This window comes from Pagrus major, chromosome 16 (assembly GCF_040436345.1).
Source record: "Pagrus major chromosome 16, Pma_NU_1.0".
NCBI lineage: Eukaryota > Metazoa > Chordata > Actinopteri > Spariformes > Sparidae > Pagrus > Pagrus major.
In genome coordinates, this window is record NC_133230.1 from 5,258,278 (window position 1) to 5,278,462 (window position 20,185).

Consider the following 20,185-nt stretch of genomic DNA (forward strand, 5'->3'; position numbering starts at 1 on the left):
TCTCTTTCTGCATTGACTGACAGACTGAACGGATGTTAAAGGATCACCTCAGGGGGGAGGAGACAGAGATTTGTTATGTTCAGGCACCTTCATCATGGTTAATAACATGGTGTCAATCCTTAAGTTTGCACATTACTTTTGCCTTTTGATACTGCATCTCATGTTGGTTTTTTCCACTTTATCAATGTGTTTAATCAAGTCAATCATGTGTCTTTGGTTTTTGTGCAACTTCACAACTATCTGCAACACAGTGAGGGTGCTGACAGCACAGAAATACACTCTGTTGTCACTCGGTTGCACATTTTTCACTGTGAAAGATCCTCTCACTGCTTCAGTTTTTCCTGCTGAGAATTTGTCCTGGCTAAAATCTCCAAGATCTGGCCGGATATTTTGGGAAAAGTGTCGATAGTCATCCCTACAATATTTTTGCAACATTGATATTTGGTCAAAAATATTGTGACGTTTGATTTTTGTGGCGATTTCAAAATATAAACATATCATTTATCGCAATATAGCCTAAAAATGTTGCAGTATTATTCTAAAGCATTATCGCTCAGTCCTAGTTGGCAGTCAAACAACATGAAAGAGAGTGTAATGAGACATTTTTCATGGATCTTGGTGCTTCCAGACACAGAGGTGATTAAGGTTAACAGATAAAATGTTTTTTATAGCACTGGCATTATAATGGCTTATTTTATAGTTAAAGGGTCACAAAGGTTAATCAAATATTTGTATTAGGGCTGCAATCATATTGAGATTATTTAAACGTATACTGTGTTGTGATATGATTCAAAATGAGAGGAAATTATCATTATTTGTGCCACAATTTTCATTTTCACTGAAAAGCTATTAAAATCATCCTGTGACATTTGCTGGGGTCTGGAGAACAAGATTTACAGACCAGGACATCGCTACAGCACGACAGTACTTCATTCTAATGCTGTTTTGTTTTATCAAAACATTGCAGCTTCTATACTTTGGATGTTGCGACTTAGATGATATTTTGATCAACTGTGCAGCCCTAATTTTTATTTCAAAAATAAAGAGGAACATTTAAGATGAAGCCTATAGAATTTCACTGAAAGGACAAAAGAAAAAATGTGCATTAGTATGGAGTACATATGCTGTGAATAATGTATTTTTCCAACCATATGCTGCCAATCGAGCTCCCCCTACAGGCGATTAAAGACACTGTGACACCAACAGTTGGGTATTTGTACAGCTGTCTCAGTCACCTGTATCACTGTGTTCACTCACAGCACAGAAACACACTCCACTGTCACTGAACAGCAGCCTCTCCACTGTCAAAGATCCAGTCTGAGCATCCTTCTTCGTTGCTGGGAATTTGTCAGCGCTGAAGCCACTTTCATATTGATGATCACTGTATGCAGTTGTGAAAACTATCTGCTTCATCCCCTCCCCTGGCAGCTGTCTGTACCAGTACATCTCTCGATATGTATCGCCCTTAGTGTGACTGCAGTCCATCGTGGCAGGCTGACCCTCGTTCATCCACAGCAGAGGGGTCTGGTTGACAACACTCCCATCAATAAGACCTGTGAAAGAAAAAGATCTTGTCATGTTACAGAACCACCAGTGACTCCTCTTCATCATGAAAACTGAATGGACTAAATCAAATCATCAGTGTCATAATGGACAGTACCTATAATGCAGAGCAGAGCTGCAGAGAGTGTGATCAGACCAGCTGTGATCATTATTGTGTTGTGAGCTAAATGAACTCAGAGAGCAGAGTCACTGTCAGTGTGTGTGATGGGAGGTGTGACGTTACAACAGAGACATGCAGAGTTACAGGTGTGAGTGTTGCTGTGTGATGTGATGTTGTCTGATTGTCCTCGAGGTCCCCCTACAGTAGAGCTGCTACATACACTCACTGATAGATATGCCAACAGCGCTCTGAGGTTTTTGTTCAGCGCTCTCATGTGTCTGTATCACTGTGTTGACTCACAGCACAGAAATACAAGCCTTTATCTCCTGGCTCCAGATTCTTCACTGTGAATGTCCCAGTATTAGCGTCAGGTTTGGTGACTGAGAATTTCTCCTTGCTGAAGTTGGGTACAAAGTCAGGATTGGAGTTTGCCATAGTGAACACTACCTGTTGCATTGTTTCTCCCGGCAGCTGTCTGTACCAATACATGTAGACATAGCCTCCACCCTTTGTTTGTCTGCAGTTTATTGTTGCATTTTCACCCTTGTGTCTCCACAGTGTTTCATCCTGGGTCACATCATCACCAGCAGTCAGACCTGTGTGTATAACAGCAAAAGTTATCACAAGTGATTTCCATGTTTTTGCTAACAAAGGTTAAAGGCTGTAATGTTGTGGGTAGATCTCACCTGTAATCCAGAGCAGAAATATTAGGAGACAATGTTTGATAATGTCCATGTTCTTCAGTTTAAAGACTGCAACAGGTCCAACACAACTGTCAGAGTAGTTAGAGGTCTAAAAAGTTGCAGGTGGGAGTGTCATATGTGTGACGTTCAGTCCTGGTGTACATATCTGGGATGATTTGTGGTCCTCGAGGTCCCCCTACAGTATGTAAGATACTTGTAATACTGTCCAGTTCATCTATAAAGATTGTTTTGATAGCCATTATAAGGTTGCAGTTGCTTAATAAATGGTTTATAAAACATTTAATTGTTTAACAGTGAAATAAGTATCAACTACAGTTTCATTTATTATAAGTTCAGGACAGGTTTGATGATTCTAAGCTCTGGTCTAAGATGATTGTGTAGTTCCCTCTACAGTTCATTAAAAGAACAGCTGTCTGCTTTTCACTGTAACACCAACAGTTGGGTATTTGTACAGCTGTCTCAGTCACCTGGATCACTGTGTTTACTCACAGCACAGAAATACACTCCACTGTCACTGAACAGCAGCCTCTCCACTGTCAAAGATCCAGTCTGAGCATCCTTCTTCGTTGCTGGGAATTTGTCAGCACTGAAGCCACTTTCATATTGATGAGCACTGTATGCAGTTGTGAAAACTATCTGCTTCATCCCCTCCCCTGGCAGCTGTCTGTACCAGTACATCTCTTGATATGTATCGCCCTTAGTTTGACTGCAGTCCATTGTGGCAGGCTGACCCTCGTTCATCCACAGCAGAGGGGTCTGGTTGACATCACTCCCATCAATAAGACCTGTGAAAGAAAAAGATCTTGTCATGTTACAGAACCACCAGTGACTCCTCTTCATCATGAAAACTGAATGGACTAAATCAAATCATCAGTGTCATAATGTACAGTACCTATAATGCAGAGCAGAGCTGCAGAGAGTGTGATCAGACCAGCTGTGATCATTATTGTGTTGTGAGCTAAATGAACTCAGAGAGCAGAGTCACTGTCAGTGTGTGTGATGGGAGGTGTGAGGTTACAACAGAGACATGCAGAGTTACAGGTGTGAGTGTTGCTGTGTGATGTAATGTTGTCTGATTGTCCTCGAGGTCCCCCTACAGTAGAGCTGCTACATACACTCACTGATAGATATGCCAACAGCGCTCTGAGGTTTTTGTTCAGCGCTCTCATGTGTCTGTATCACTGTGTTTACTCACAGCACAGAAATACAAGCCTTTATCTCCTGGCTCCAGATTCTTCACTGTGAAGCTCCCGGTGTAAACGTCAGGTTTGGTGACTGAGAATTTCTTCTCGCTGAAGTTGGGTACAAAGTCAGGATTGGAGTTTGCCATAGTGGACACTACTTGTTTCATTGTTTCTCCTGGAAGCTGTCTGTACCAATACATGTAGAAGTAGTCTCCACCCTTTGTTTGCCGACAGTTTATTGTTGCATTTTCACCCTTGTATCTCCACAGTATTTCATCCTGGGTCACATCATCACCAGCAGTCAGACCTGTGTGTATAACAGCAAAAGTTATCACAAGTGATTTTCATCTTTTTGCTAACAAAGGTTAAAGGCTGTAATGTTGTGGGGAGATCTCACCTGTAATCCAGAGCAGAAGTATTAGGAGACAATGTTTGATAATGTCCATGTTCTTCAGTTTAAAGACTGCAGCAGGTCCAACACAACTGTCAGAGTAGTTAGAGGTCTAAAAAGTTGCAGGTGGGAGTGTCATATGTGTGACGTTCAGTCCTGGTGTACGTATGTCGGATGATTTGTGGTCCTCGAGGTCCCCCTACAGTATGTAAGATAACTGTAATACTGTTCAGTTCATCTATAAAGATTGTTTTGATAGCCATTATAAGGTTGCAATTGATTAATAAATGGTTTATAAACCATTTCATTGTTTAACAGTGACATAAGTATCAACTAAAGTTTAATTTATTTTAAGTTTAGGACAGGTTTGATGATGTGTAATGTGCCGAGTTTAACACAACTTTCAAAATGACAGAAGATCAGGCTGCACATGCAAAATTTAAAATCTGAAAATGTCATCAGTTTTAATATTGAAACACACAATTGCAGGATGTGTCTTTATTATCATTCGTTGATCATTTATAAACATTAAACAGAGAATGATGAAATTATTGTTGATGGTGGTTGCCTTTTGATACTGCATCTCATGTTGGTTTTTCCACTTTATCAATGTGTTTAATCAAGTCAATCATGTGTCTTTTTTTTGTGCAACTTGACAACTATCTGCACAGTGAGGGTGCTGACAGCACAGAAATACAATCTGTTGTCACTCGGTTGCACATTTTTCACTGTGAAAGATCCTCTCACTGCTTCAGTTTTTTCTGCTGAGAATTTGTCCTGGCTAAAATCTCCAAGATTAGACTTCATTCTAATGCTGTTTTGTTTTATCAAAACATTGCAGCTTCTATACTTTGGATGTTGCGACTTAGATGATATTTTGATCAACTGTGCAGCCCTAATTTTTATTTCAAAAATAAAGAGGAACATTTAAGATGAAGCCTATAGAATTTCACTGGAAGGACAAAAGAAAAAATGTGCATTAGTATGGAGTACATATGCTGTGAATAATGTATTTTTCCAACCATATGCTGCCAATCGAGCTCCCCCTACAGGCGATTAAAGACACTGTGACAGCAACAGTTGGGTATTTGTACAGCTGTCTCAGTCACCTGTATCACTGTGTTTACTCACAGCACAGAAATACAAGCCTTTATCTCCTGGCTCCAGATTCTTCACTGTGAAGCTCCCGGTGTTAGAGTCAGGTTTGGTGGCTGAGAATTTCTCCTCGCTGAAATTTCCAAAGTCATTTTTGCTAGTTGTTGTAAACACTATAAGTTTCATTGTTTCTCCTGGAAGCTGTCTGTACCAGTACATCTGGAAATAAGAAGCGTCCTTAGTGTGATTGCAGTCCATCGTGGCAGGCTGACCCTCGTTCATCCACAGCAGAGGGGTCTGGTTGACAACACTCCCATCAATAAGACCTGTGAAAGAAAAAGATCTTGTCATGTTACAGAACCACCAGTGACTCCTCTTCATCATGAAAACTGAATGGACTAAATCAAATCATCAGCGTCATAATGTACAGTACCTATAATGCAGAGCAGAGCTGCAGAGAGTGTGATCAGACCAGCTGTGATCATTATTGTGTTGTGAGCTAAATGAACTCAGAGAGCAGAGTCACTGTCAGTGTGTGTGATGGGAGGTGTGACATTACAACAGAGACATGAAGAGTTACAGGTGTGAGTGTTGCTGTGTGATGTGATGTTGTCTGATTGTCCTCGAGGTCCCCCTACAGTAGAGCTGCTACATACACTCACTGATAGATATGCCAACAGCGCTCTGAGGTTTTTGTTCAGCGCTCTCATGTGTCTGTATCACTGTGTTTACTCACAGCACAGAAATACAAGCCTTTATCTCCTGGCTCCAGATTCTTCACTGTGAAGCTCCCGGTGTAAGAGTCAGGTTTGGTGGCTGAGAATTTCTTCTTGCTGAAGTCTCCAAAGTCAAGATTATCTTTGCCGGGTCTAGTGAACACTATTTGTTTCATTGTTTCTCCTGGCAGCTGTCTGTACCAGTACATCTGGAAATATTCTCCACCCTTTGTTTGTCTGCAGTTTATTGTTACATTTTCACCCTTGTATCTCCAAAGTATTTCATCCTGGGTCACATCATCACCAGCAGTCAGACCTGTGTGTATAACAGCAAAAGTTATCACAAGTGATTTCCATGTTTTTGCTAACAAATGTTAAAGGCTGTAATGTTGTGGGGAGATCTCACCTGTAATCCAGAGCAGAAGTATTAGGAGACAATGTTTGATAATGTCCATGTTCTTCAGTTTAAAGACTGCAGCAGGTCCAACACAACTGTCAGAGTAGTTAGAGGTCTAAAAAGTTGCAGGTGGGAGTGTCATATGTGTGACGTTCAGTCCTGGTGTACGTATCTGGGATGAATTGTGGTCCTCGAGGTCCCCCTACAGTATGTAAGATACTTGTAATACTGTTCAGTTCATCTACAAAGATTGTTCTGATAGCCATTATGAAGTTGCAATTGCTTAATAAATGGTTTATAAACCATTTCATTGTTTAACAGTGAAATAAGTATCAACTAAAGTTTAATTTATTAAGTTTAGGACAGGTTTGATGATGTGTAATGTGCCGAGTTTAACACAACTTTCAAAATGACAGAAGATCAGGCTGCACATGCGAAATTTAAAATCTTAAAATGTCATCAGTTTTAATATTGAAACACACAATTGCGGGACGTGTCTTTATTATCATTCGTTGATCATTTATAAACATTAAACAGAGAATGATGAAATTATTGTTGATGGTGGTTGGTTCAGGTACTAGTCATCGTCTTTGGCAGAGCTGATGGTGGTTTATATGTTTCTATTTTCAATATTCAGGCAGTTAAACGTGTTGGAGTCTGTTACAGAATACAGTTCTGTCACTTCAATCACCAAGTAGGGCTCCACACAGTTTTGGAAACGTAGAAAACTCAAATTTAATGAGCTCAGGTTTGACAGAAACAGTGAAATAATTCTAGATGAAATACTATTAAAATAGTCTCCACTGAATCACCAATTTTGTTTAGATCAAAATAAATCCTTATCTCACTGCATTACATATGAAAATATTCTGCCTCTGCACACTTTTTCCTCCCTGCTGCTTTTCTAACATCTGCCTTCTCTCTCCATCCTCTCCCAATATTTCCACATCAATCACGGTGAATTAGAAGTTTATTTAGACTTAAACAGAGTTGGTGATTGTTGAAGAGTAGAAAGACGAGCGAGGATTGTTTTGTTGAGATTTATTTTGTATTTCTGCTCAGTTTAAATGAAGTCATACGATTACGACATCACGACAATTAAATAACTGTTTTCTGCAAATGGAGTCTGGTGGCTTTGGCGCAAGAAAACGCGTCTGTTTCTGGGTGAACAAAAAGGATCTTAATCTTTAATTAAAATAACAACCCGTGTAGGGATCCTTTTCATTATGTTGTCAGACACTTAGAATAACAACACAATTACAGTGGACAGACTTTGACGTCCGTGTGTAATTGTCAGGAGGGATTACATTGCAACCGCAGCCGTCTCCCTCAATATTGGACTAATATCAAAAACTCTTGTCCCGATGAGTAACTTAGACACAAAACATGGGAAAATAGGATCCATGTTGGAAAATACCAGACTTAGGCCGACACCTTAACACAGAAAAAGACTGTTTTGAGGTTGATATCAATGGTGATTTCCTGCCACAGGCTGCAGTTAGATGCAGGTGTGCTCTTCTTCACTGTGAATTTATGTGGCTGACTATTAGAGAGGGTTTTTGTATAGACAAGACTGAAATTGAGTCACTGTGCTACTAGCTGCACAGTAATACATGCCACTGTCTTCTGGCAGTCTGAGTTTTTGTACGTGAAGTTCAGATTTTGCTGAGCCATCTCCTGTCACCTTGAAATGCTGTTGGAACGGCTCCTCAAGGGTCGGGTTCTTATATTGAGTTAATCCAATGAGTTTGAGGCCTGAGTCCCCCATCGGCTGCTGGTACCACAGTATAACATTGTAAGTACTGTGCGAATGGTTGCAGCTGATTGTTGCTGAACCATTAGGGCTTCCTAAAATCGATGATGGTACCTGATCGACTTGAACGCTCAGTGAACGACCTGCATTTAAAGAGAAATACAGTGAGTGAAGAAAAGGGGTTGCAAAAAATGTAGGTTTCAGCAAATGGCGTGAATTTAAACCTACAGGAGAGCCAGAGAAGCAGCAGAGTGATCCTGTTGATGTTTCTGATCATGATGTCTTTATCCTCCTCTCTTTCTGCATTGACTGACAGACTGAACGGATGTTAAAGGATCACCTCAGGGGGGAGGAGACAGAGATTTGTTGTGTTCAGGCACCTTCATCATGGTTAATAACATGGTGTCAATCCTTAAGTTTTCACATTACTTTTGCCTTTTGATACTGCATCTCTTTTTGGTTTTTCCACTTTATCAGTGTGTTTTATCAAGTCAATCATGTGTCTTTGGTTTTTGTGCAACTTGACAACTATCTGCACAGTGAGGGTGCTGACAGCACAGAAATACAATCTGTTGTCACTCGGTTGCACATTTTTCACTGTGAAAGATCCTCTCTCTGCTTCAGTTTTTTCTGCTGAGAATTTGTCCTGGCTAAAATCTCCAAGATCTGGCCGGATATTTTGGGAAAAGTGTCGATAGTCATCCCTACAATATTTTTGTGACATTGATATTTGGTCAAAAATATTGTGACGTTAATTTTTATTTCAAAAATAAAGAGGAACATTTAAGATGAAGTCTATAGAATTTCACTGGAAGGACAAAAGAAAAAATGTGCATTAGTATGGAGTACATGCTGCCAATCGAGCTCCCCCTACAGGCGATTAAAGACACTGTGACAGCAACAGTTGGGTATTTGTACAGCTGTCTCAGTCACCTGGATCACTGTGTTTACTCACAGCACAGAAATACAAGCCTTTATCTCCTGGCTCCAGATTCTTCACTGTGAATGTCCCAGTGTTAGCGTCAGGTTTGGTGGCTGAGAATTTCTCTTTGCTGAAATTTCCAAAGTCATTTTTGCTGGTTGTTGTGGACACTATTTGTTTCATTGTTTCTCCTGGCAGCTGTCTGTACCAGTACATGTAGAAATAGTCTCCACCCTTTGTTTGTCTGCAGTTTATTGTTGCATTTTCACCCTTGTATCTCCACAGTATTTCATCCTGGGTCACATCATCACCAGCAGTCAGACCTGTGTGTATAACAGCAAAAGTTATCACAAGTGATTTCCATGTTTTTGCTAACAAAGGTTAAAGGCTGTAATGTTGTGAGGAGATCTTACCTGTAATCCAGAGCAGAAGTATTAGGAGACAATGTTTGATAATGTCCATGTTCTTCGGTTTAAAGACTGCAACAGGTCCAACACAACTGTCAGAGTAGTTAGAGGTCTAAAAAGTTGCAGGTGGGAGTGTCATATGTGTGACGTTCAGTCCTGGTGTACGTATCTGGGATGATTTGTGGTCCTCGAGGTCCCCCTACAGTATGTAAGATACTTGTAATACTGTTCAGTGCATCTATAAAGATTGTTCTGATAGCCATTATAAGGTTGCAGCTGCTTAATAAATGGTTTATAAAACATGTAATTGTTTAACAGTGAAATAAGTATCAACTACAGTTTCATTTATTATAAGTTTAGGACAGGTTTGATGATTTCTAAGGTCTGGTCTAAGATGAGTGTGTAGTTCCCTCTACAGTTCATTAAAAGAACAGCTGTCTGCTTTTCACTGTGACACCAACAGTTGGGTATTTGTACAGCTGTCTCAGTCACCTGGATCACTGTGTTCACGCACAGCACAGAAATACACTCCACTGTCACTGAACAGCAGCCTCTCCACTGTCAAAGATCCAGTCTGAGCATCCTTCTTCGTTGCTGGGAATTTGTCAGCACTGAAGCCACTTTCATATGTATGTGGGGGACTTGTTGTTGTGAAAACTATCTGCTTCATCCCCTCCCCTGGCAGCTGTCTGTACCAGTACATCTGGAAAAAAGTATTGCCCTTAGTGTGACTGCAGTCCATCTTGGCAGACTGACCCTCGTTCATCCACAGCAGAGGGGTCTGGTTGACATCATTCCCATTAATTCGACCTGCAAAAATAAAAATCTTGTCATGTACTCAAATAATCTGTTATTGCTTTTTAATTAAATGAAGCTGGAATAATCAAAGCTTAAGTGAACATTTCTCCTGTCAGTCATCAGCGTCATAATGTACAGTACCTATAATGCAGAGCAGAGCTGCAGAGAGTGTGATCAGACCAGCTGTGATCATTATTGTGTTGTGAGCTAAATGAACTCAGAGAGCAGAGTCACTGTCAGTGTGTGTGATGGGAGGTGTGACGTTACAACAGAGACATGAAGAGTTACAGGTGTGAGTGTTGCTGTGTGATGTGATGTTGTCTGATTGTCCTCGAGGTCCCCCTACAGTAGAGCTGCTACATACACTCACTGATAGATATGCCAACAGTGCTCTGAGGTTTTTGTTCAGCGCTCTCATGTGTCTGTATCACTGTGTTTACTCACAGCACAGAAATGCAAGCCTTTATCTCCTGGCTCCAGATTCTTCACTGTGAATGTCCCAGTATTAGCGTCAGGTTTGGTGACTGAGAATTTCTCCTTGCTGAAGTTAGGTTCAAAGTCAGGATTGGAGTTTGCCATAGTGAACACTACTTGTTTCATTGTTTCTCCTGGCAGCTGTCTGTACCAATACATATAGATATAGTCTCCACCCTTTGTTTGCCGACAGTTTATTGTTGCATTTTCACCCTTGTATCTCCACAGTATTTCATCCTGGGTCACATCATCACCAGCAGTCAGACCTGTGTGTATAACAGCAAAAGTTATCACGAGTGATTTCCATCTTTTTGCTAACAAAGGTTAAAGGCTGTAATATTGTGGGTAGATCTCACCTGTAATCCAGAGCAGAAGTATTAGGAGACAATGTTTGATAATGTCCATGTTCTTCAGTTTAAAGACTGCAACAGGTCCAACACAACTGTCAGAGTAGTTAGAGGTCTAAAAAGTTGCAGGTGGGAGTGTCATATGTGTGACGTTCAGTCCTGGTGTACGTACCTGGGATGATTTGTGAAACTTAGGAGTGACAGTTAAACAGAGTTGGTGATTGTTGAAGAGCAGAAAGACAAGCGAGGATTGTTTTGTTAAGATTTATTTTGTATTTCTGTCCAGTTTAAATGAAGTCATACGATTACGACATCAAGACAATTAAATAACTGTTTCTGCAAATGGAGTCTGGTGGCTTTGGCGGAAGAAAACGTGTCTGTTTCTGGGTAAACAAAAAGGATCTTAATCTTTAATTAAAATAACAACCTGTGTAGGGATCCTTTTCATTATGTTGTCAGACACTTAGAATAACAACACAATTACAGTGGACAGACTTTGACGGTGTGTAATTGTCAGGAGGGATTACATTGCAACCGCAGCCGTCTCCCTCAATATTTGGACTAATATCAAAAACTCTTGTCCCGATGAGTAACTTAGACACAAAACATGGGAAAATAGGATCCATGTTGGAAAATACCAGACTTAGGCCGACACATTAACACAGAAAAAGACTGTTTTGAGGTTGATATCAATGGTGATTTCCTGCCACAGGCTGCAGTTAGATGCAGGTGTGCTCTTCACTGTGAATGTATGTGGCTGACTATCAGAGAGGGTTTTTGTATAGACAAGACTGAAATTGAGTCACTGTGCTACTAGCTGCACAGTAATACATGCCACTGTCTTCTGGCAGTCTGAGTTTTTGTACGTGAAGTTCAGATTTTGCTGAGCCATCTCCTGTCACCTTGAAATGCTGTTGGAACGGCTCCTCAAGGGTCGGGTTCTTATATTGAGTTAATCCAATGAGTTTGAGGCCAGAGTCCCCCATCGGCCGCTGGTACCACAGTATAACATTGTATAAACTGTGTGAATGGTTGCAGCTGATTGTTGCTGAACCATTAGGGCTTCCTAAAATCGATGATGGACCCTGATCGACTTGAACACTCAGTGAACGACCTGCATTTAAAGAGAAATACAGTGAGTGAAGAAAAAGGGTTGCAAAAAATGTAGGATTCAGCAAATGGCGTGAATTTGAACCTACAGGAGAGCCAGAGAAGCAGCAGAGTGATCCTGTTGATGTTTCTGATCATGATGTCTTTATCCTCCTCTCTTTCTGCATTGACTGACAGACTGAACGGATGTTAAAGGATCACCTCAGGGGGGAGGAGACAGAGATTTGTTGTGTTGAGGGACCTTTGTCATGGTTAATAACATGGGGCCAATCCTTAAGTTTGCACATTACTTTTGCCTTTTGATACTGCATCTCATGTTGGTTTTTTCCACTTTATCAATGTGTTTAATCAAGTCAATCATGTGTCTTTGGTTTTTGTGCAACTTGACAACTATCTGCACAGTGAGGGTGCTGACAGCACAGAAATACAATCTGTTGTCACTCGGTTGCACATTTTTCACTGTGAAAGATCCTCTCACTGCTTCAGTTTTTCCTGCTGGGAATTTGTCCTGGCTAAAATCTCCAAGATCTGGCCGGATATTTTGGGAAAAGTGTCGATAGTCATCCCTACAATATTTTTGTGACATTGATATTTGGTCAAAAATATTGTGATGTTAATTTTTATTTCAAAAATAAAGAGGAACATTTAAGATGAAGTCTATAGAATTTAACTGGAAGGACAAAAGAAAAAATGTGCATTAGTAGCTGCCAATCGAGCTCCCCCTACAGGCGATTAAAGACACTGTGACAGCAACAGTTGGGTATTTGTACAGCTGTCTCAGTCACCTGTATCACTGTGTTCACGCACAGCACAGAAATACACTCCACTGTCACTGAACAGCAGCCTCTCCACTGTCAAAGATCCAGTCTGAGCATCCTTCTTCGTTGCTGGGAATTTGTCAGCACTGAAGCCACTTTCATATTGATGAGCACTGTATGCAGTTGTGAGAACTATCTGTTTCATCCCCTCCCCTGGCAGCTGTCTGTACCAGTACATCTCTCGATATATATCGCCCTTAGTTTGATTGCAGTCCATTGTGGCAGGCTGACCCTCGTTCATCCACAGCAGAGGGGTCTGGTTGACTTCACTCCCATCGATAAGACCTGTGAAAGAAAAAGATCTTGTCATGTTACAGAACCACCAGTGACTCCTCTTCATCATGAAAACTGAATGGACTAAATCAATTCATCAGTGTCATAATGTACAGTACCTATAATGCAGAGCAGAGCTGCAGAGAGTGTGATCAGACCAGCTGTGATCATTATTGTGTTGTGAGCTAAATGAACTCAGAGAGCAGAGTCACTGTCAGTGTGTGTGATGGGAGGTGTGACGTTACAACAGAGACATGCAGAGTTACAGGTGTGAGTGTTGCTGTGTGATGTGATGTTGTCTGATTGTCCTCGAGGTCCCCCTACAGTAGAGCTGCTACATACACTCACTGATAGATATGCCAACAGTGCTCTGAGGTTTTTGTTCAGCGCTCTCATGTGTCTGTATCACTGTGTTTACTCACAGCACAGAAATACAAGCCTTTATCTCCTGGCTCCAGATCCTTCACTGTGAATGTCCCAGTATTAGCGTCAGGTTTGGTGGCTGAGAATTTCTCCTCGCTGAAGTTTCCAAAGTCAAGATCATCTTTGCCGAGTCTAGTGTACACTATTTGTTTCATTGTTTCTCCTGGCAGCTGCCTGTACCAGTACATCTGGAAATATTCTCCACCCTTTGTTTGTCTGCAGTTTATTGTTGCATTTTCACCCTTGTATCTCCACAGTATTTCATCCTGGGTCACATCATCACCAGCAGTCAGACCTGTGTGTATAACAGCAAAAGTTATCACAAGTGATTTCCATGTTTTTGCTGACAAAGGTTAAAGGCTGTAATGTTGTGGGGAGATCTCACCTGTAATCCAGAGCAGAAGTATTAGGAGACAATGTTTGATAATGTCCATGTTCTTCAGTTTAAAGACTGCAGCAGGTCCAACACAACTGTCAGAGTAGTTAGAGGTCTATAAAGTTGCAGGTGGGAGTGTCATATGTGTGACGTTCAGTCCTGGTGTATGTATGTCGGATGATTTGTGGTCCTCGAGGTCCCCCTACAGTATGTAAGATAACTGTAATACTGTTCAGTTCATCTATAAAGATTGTTTTGATAGCCATTATAAGGTTGCAATTGATTAATAAATGGTTTATAAACCATTTCATTGTTTAACAGTGAAATAAGTATCAACTAAAGTTTAATTTATTTTAAGTTTAGGACAGGTTTGATGATGTGTAATGTGCCGAGTTTAACACAACTTTCAAAATGACAGAAGATCAGGCTGCACATGCAAAATTTAAAATCTTAAAATGTCATCAGTTTTAATATTGAAACACACAATTGCAGGATGTGTCTTTATTATCATTCGTTGATCATTTATAAACATTAAACAGAGAATGATGAAATTATTGTTGATGGTGGTTGCCTTTTGATACTGCATCTCATGTTGGTTTTTCCACTTTATCAGTGTGTTTAATCAAGTCAATCATGTGTCTTTTTTTTGTGCAACTTGACAACTATCTGCACAGTGAGGGTGCTGACAGCACAGAAATACAATCTGTTGTCACTCGGTTGCACATTTTTCACTGTGAAAGATCCTCTCACTGCTTCAGTTTTTTCTGCTGAGAATTTGTCCTGGCTAAAATCTCCAAGATTAGACTTCATTCTAATGCTGTTTTGTTTTATCAAAACATTGCAGCTTCTATACTTTGGATGTTGCGACTTAGATGATATTTTGATCAACTGTGCAGCCCTAATTTTTATTTCAAAAATAAAGAGGAACATTTAAGATGAAGCCTATAGAATTTCACTGGAAGGACAAAAGAAAAAATGTGCATTAGTATGGAGTACATATGCTGTGAATAATGTATTTTTCCAACCATATGCTGCCAATCGAGCTCCCCCTACAGGCGATTAAAGACACTGTGACAGCAACAGTTGGGTATTTGTACAGCTGTCTCAGTCACCTGTATCACTGTGTTTACTCACAGCACAGAAATACAAGCCTTTATCTCCTGGCTCCAGATTGTTCACTGTGAAGCTCCCAGTGTAAGCGTCAGGTTTGGTGGCTGAGAATTTCTCTTTGCTGAAATTTCCAAAGTCATTTTTGCTGGTTGTTGTGGACACTACTTGTTTCATTGTTTCTCCTGGCAGCTGTCTGTACCAGTACATGTAGACATATTCTCCACCCTTTGTTTGTCTGCAGTTTATTGTTGCATTTTCACCCTTGTATCTCCACAGTATTTCATCCTGGGTCACATCATCACCAGCAGTCAGACCTGTGTGTATAACAGCAAAAGTTATCATGAGTGATTTTCATGTTTTTGCTCACAAAGGTTAAAGGCTGTAATGTTTTGGGGAGATCTCACCTGTAATCCAGAGCAGAAGTATTAGGAGACAAAGTTTGATAATGTCCATGTTCTTCAGTTTAAAGACTGCAGCAGGTCCAACACAACTGTCAGAGTAGTTAGAGGTCTAAAAAGTTGCAGGTGGGAGTGTCATATGTGTGACGTTCAGTCCTGGTGTACGTACCTGGGATGATTTGTGGTCCTCGAGGTCCCCCTACAGTATGTAAGATACTTGTAATACTGTTCAGTTCATCTATAAAGATTGTTCTGATAGCCATTATAAGGTTGCAGTTGCTTAATAAATGGTTTATAAAACATTTAATTGTTTAACAGTGAAATAAGTATCAACTACAGTTTCATTTATTATAAGTTTAGGCCAGGTTTGATGATTTCTAAGGTCTGGTCTAAGATGAGTGTGTAGTTCCCTCTACAGTTCATTAAAAGAACAGCTGTCTGCTTTTCACTGTGACACCAACAGTTGGGTATTTGTACAGCTGTCTCAGTCACCTGGATCACTGTGTTTACTCACAGCACAGAAATACACTCCACTGTCATTGAACAGCAGCCTCTCCACTGTCAAAGATCCAGTCTGAGCATCCTTCTTCGTTGCTGGGAATTTGTCAGCACTGAACCCACTTTCATATGTATGTGGGGGACGTATTGTTGTGAGAACTATTTGTTTCATCCCCTCCCCTGGCAGCTGTCTGTACCAGTACATCTGTCCATGTGAATGGTCCTTAGTGTGATTGCAGTCCATCGTGGCAGGCTGACCCTCGTTCATCCACAGCAGAGGGGTCTGGTTGACTTCACTCCCATCAATAAGACCTGTGAAAGAAAAAGATCTTGTCATGTTACAGAACCACCAGTGACTCCTCTTCATCATGAAAACTGAATGGACGAAATCAAATCATCAGCGTCATAATGTCCAGTACCTATAATGCAGAGCAGAGCTGCAGAGAGTGTGATCAGACCAGCTGTGATCATTATTGTGTTGTGAGCTAAATGAACTCAGAGAGCAGAGTCACTGTCAGTGTGTGTGATGGGAGGTGTGACGTTACAACAGAGACATGCAGAGTTACAGGTGTGAGTGTTGCTGTGTGATGTGATGTTGTCTGATTGTCCTCGAGGTCCCCCTACAGTAGAGCTGCTACATACACTCACTGATAGATATGCCAACAGTGCTCTGAGGTTTTTGTTCAGTGCTCTCATGTGTCTGTATCACTGTGTTGACTCACAGCACAGAAATACAAGCCTTTATCTCCTGGCTCCAGATCCTTCACTGTGAATGTCCCAGTATTAGCGTCAGGTTTGGTGACTGAGAATTTCTTCTCGCTGAAGTTGGGTACAAAGTCAGGATTGGAGTTTGCCATAGTGGACACTACTTGTTTCATTGTTTCTCCTGGCAGCTGTCTGTACCAATACATGTAGAAGTAGTCTCCACCCTTTGTTTGTCTGCAGTTTATTGTTGCATTTTCACCCTTGTATCTCCACAGTATTTTGTCCTGGGTCACATCATCGCCAGCAGTCAGACCTGTGTGTATAACAGCAAAAGTTATCACGAGTGATTTTCATGTTTTTGCTAACAAATGTTAAAGGCTGTAATGTTGTGGGTAGATCTCACCTGTAATCCAGAGCAGAAGTATTAGGAGACAAAGTTTGATAATGTCCATGTTCTTCAGTTTAAAGACTGCAACAGGTCCAACACAACTGTCAGAGTAGTTAGAGGTCTAAAAAGTTGCAGGTGGGAGTGTCATATGTGTGACGTTCAGTCCTGGTGTACGTATCTGGGATGAATTGTGGTCCTCGAGGTCCCCCTACAGTATGTAAGAAACTTGTAATACTGTTCAGTTCATCTATAAAGATTGTTTTGATAGCCATTGTAAAGTTGCAATTGCTTAATAAATGACAGAAGATCAGGCTGCACATGCAAAATTAAAAATTTTAACATGTCATCAGTTTTGAAATTGAAACACGTTTGCGGGTCGTGTCTTTATTATCACTTTTTGATTATTTATAAACATTAAACAGAGAATGATGAAATTATTGTTGATGGTGGTTGGGTTCAGGTAACAATCATTGTCTTTGGCAGAGCTGATGGTGGTTTATATGTTTTTATTTTCAATATTCAGGCAGTTAAACGTGTTGGAGTCTGTTCCAGAATACAGTTCTGTCACTTCAATCACCAAGTAGGGCTCCACACAGTTTTGGAAAACTAGAAAACTCAATTTTAATGAGCTCAGGTTTGACAGAAACAGTAAAATAATTCTAGATGAAATACAGGAAAAAGGGGCGAAATGAAAAAAACACAAATTTAAAAGGAGAGAATCAAAAATTGAATCACAAAATACAATGAATTGAAAATGAAATAAAACTCTTATTTGAGGTTTAAAATTTTTTAATGGAATGGAGAATTGATTCAGAGGGTAAATGCAGTAAAAGTTGTAATATGCTGAAAGTAAAATGGAGTAAAGATTTCTAAGGTCTGGTCTAAGATGAGTGTGTAGTTCCCTCTACAGTTCATTAAAAGAACAGCTGTCTGCTTTTCACTGTGACACCAACAGTTGGGTATTTGTACAGCTGTCTCAGTCACCTGGATCACTGTGTTTACTCACAGCACAGAAATACACTCCACTGTCATTGAACAGCAGCCTCTCCACTGTCAAAGATCCAGTCAGAGCATCCTTCTTCGTTGCTGGGAATTTGTCAGCACTGAAGCCACTTTCATATCTATGTGGGGGACTTTGAGTTGTGAGAACTATCTGCTTCATCCCCTCCCCTGGCAGCTGTCTGTACCAGTACATCTGGAAAAAAGTAATGTCCTTAGTTTGATTGCAGTTCATCGTGGCAGACTGACCCTCGTTCATCCACAGCAGAGGGATCTGGTTGACATCATTCCCATTAATTCGACCTGCAAACATAAAAATCTTGTCATGTACTCAAATAATCTGTTATTGCTTTTTAATTAAATGAAGCTGGAATAATCAAAGCTTAAGTGAACATTTCTCCTGTCAGTCCTCAGCATCATAATGTACAGTACCTATAATGCAGAGCAGAGCTGCAGAGAGTGTGATCAGACCAGCTGTGATCATTATTGTGTTGTGAGCTAAATGAACTCAGAGAGCAGAGTCACTGTCAGTGTGTGTGATGGGAGGTGTGACGTTACAACAGAGACATGAAGAGTTACAGGTGTGAGTGTTGCTGTGTGATGTGATGTTGTCTGATTGTCCTCGAGGTCCCCCTACAGTAGAGCTGCTACATACGCTCACTGATAGATATGCCAACAGTGCTCTGAGGTTTTTGTTCAGCGCTCTCATGTGTCTGTATCACTGTGTTTACTCACAGCACAGAAATACAAGCCTTTATCTCCTGGCTCCAGATCCTTCACTGTGAATGTCCCGGTGTAAGTGTCAGGTTTAGTGGCTGAGAATTTCTCCTCGCTGAAGTTTCCAAAGTCATTTTTGCTGGTTGTTGTGTACACTATTAGTTTCATTGTTTCTCCTGGAAGCTGTCTGTACCAGTACATCTCGGAAAAGTCGAAAGTCTTGTTGTGTTTGCAGTTCATTGTTGCACTGTCACCCTTGTCTTTCCACAGTATGTCCTTCTGGTGGACATCACTCCCATCAGTCAGACCTGTGTGAAAACAGTTAGAGGTGAACATTTTAATTTGCATGCAGCAGAACATTTACTGTTTTTATACTTTTTGCTTATTATCCCTCTAATAGACGTTCTGGTCAATACTGCACAGCACTGCTGATAATTCTGTACTTCACCTTTTATCAAGAGCACAAATAGTAACAAGCTGAAGAGACCACGTTTGGTGAAGTCCATGTTGAGAAAGTCAGAGTCAAACACATAACAGTCAGTGTAGTAACAGAGACAGAGTTGTAGTTGCAGGTGGGAGTGTCAGACAGTATATTTTGTGGGATGTGATCACAGTAACTGGGTACATTCATGGTCCTCGAGGTCCTCCTGCAGTACATGAGATCATTAGTTTTGGAAACAGTGGTGCAAACAGTGACCTGGGGTTTATGTTCAGCTTTCACATGTGTCTTTATTAGATCTTGGACAACCGAACCTGTCGGGTTTGAAATGATGCCTGGTTTCAGTAACATCAGCTGACACTGTGCTTTCAAATACTTTTCTTTAAAAAAAAGTGTAAAAATAAATAAATATAGTGTAAAAATAACTAGAGCCTGACATATATCGACCAACGTCTTTATTATCATTCGTTGATCATTTACAAACATTAAACAGAGAATGATGAAATTATTGTTGATGGTGGTTGGGTTCAGGTACTAGTCATCGTCTTTGGCAGAGCTGATGGTGGTTTATATGTTTTTATTATCAATATTCAGGCAGTTAAACGTGTTGGAGTCTGTTACAGAATACAGTTCTGTCACTTCAATCACCAAGTAGGGCTCCACACAGTTTTGGAAAACTAGAAAACTCAATTTTAATGAACTCAGCTTTGACAGAAACAGTAAAATAATTCTGAATGAATTACAGGAAAAAGGGGCAAAATGAAAAAACACAAATTCAAAAGGAGAGAATCAAAAACTTTCATTACAAAATACAATGAATTGAAGATTAAATGAACATTTTCTTTGAGGTTAAAAAATAATTCATGGACTGGACAAATGAGGATAAATGTAGTATGATGAAAGTAAAATGGAGTAAAGATTTCTAAGGTCTGGTCTAAGATGAGTGTGTAGTTCCCTCTACAGTTCATTAAAAGAACAGCTGTCAGCGGCTTTTCACTGTGACACCAACAGTTGGGTATTTGTACAGCTGTCTCAGTCACCTGTATCACTGTGTTTACTCACAGCACAGAAATACACTCC

General features: G+C 40.5%; 1 gene segment (V, D, J or C); it reads right to left on the minus strand.

The window, feature by feature from the left end:
* Nucleotides 1-9,716: 9,716 nt before the first annotated feature.
* LOC141010229 (T cell receptor beta variable 29-1-like) lies at nucleotides 9,717-10,609 on the minus strand. The segment is given in 2 exon segments: nucleotides 9,717-10,042; nucleotides 10,471-10,609. Coding segments are annotated over 2 exon segments (465 nt in total).
* Between the last annotated feature and the right edge of the window lie 9,576 nt (nucleotides 10,610-20,185).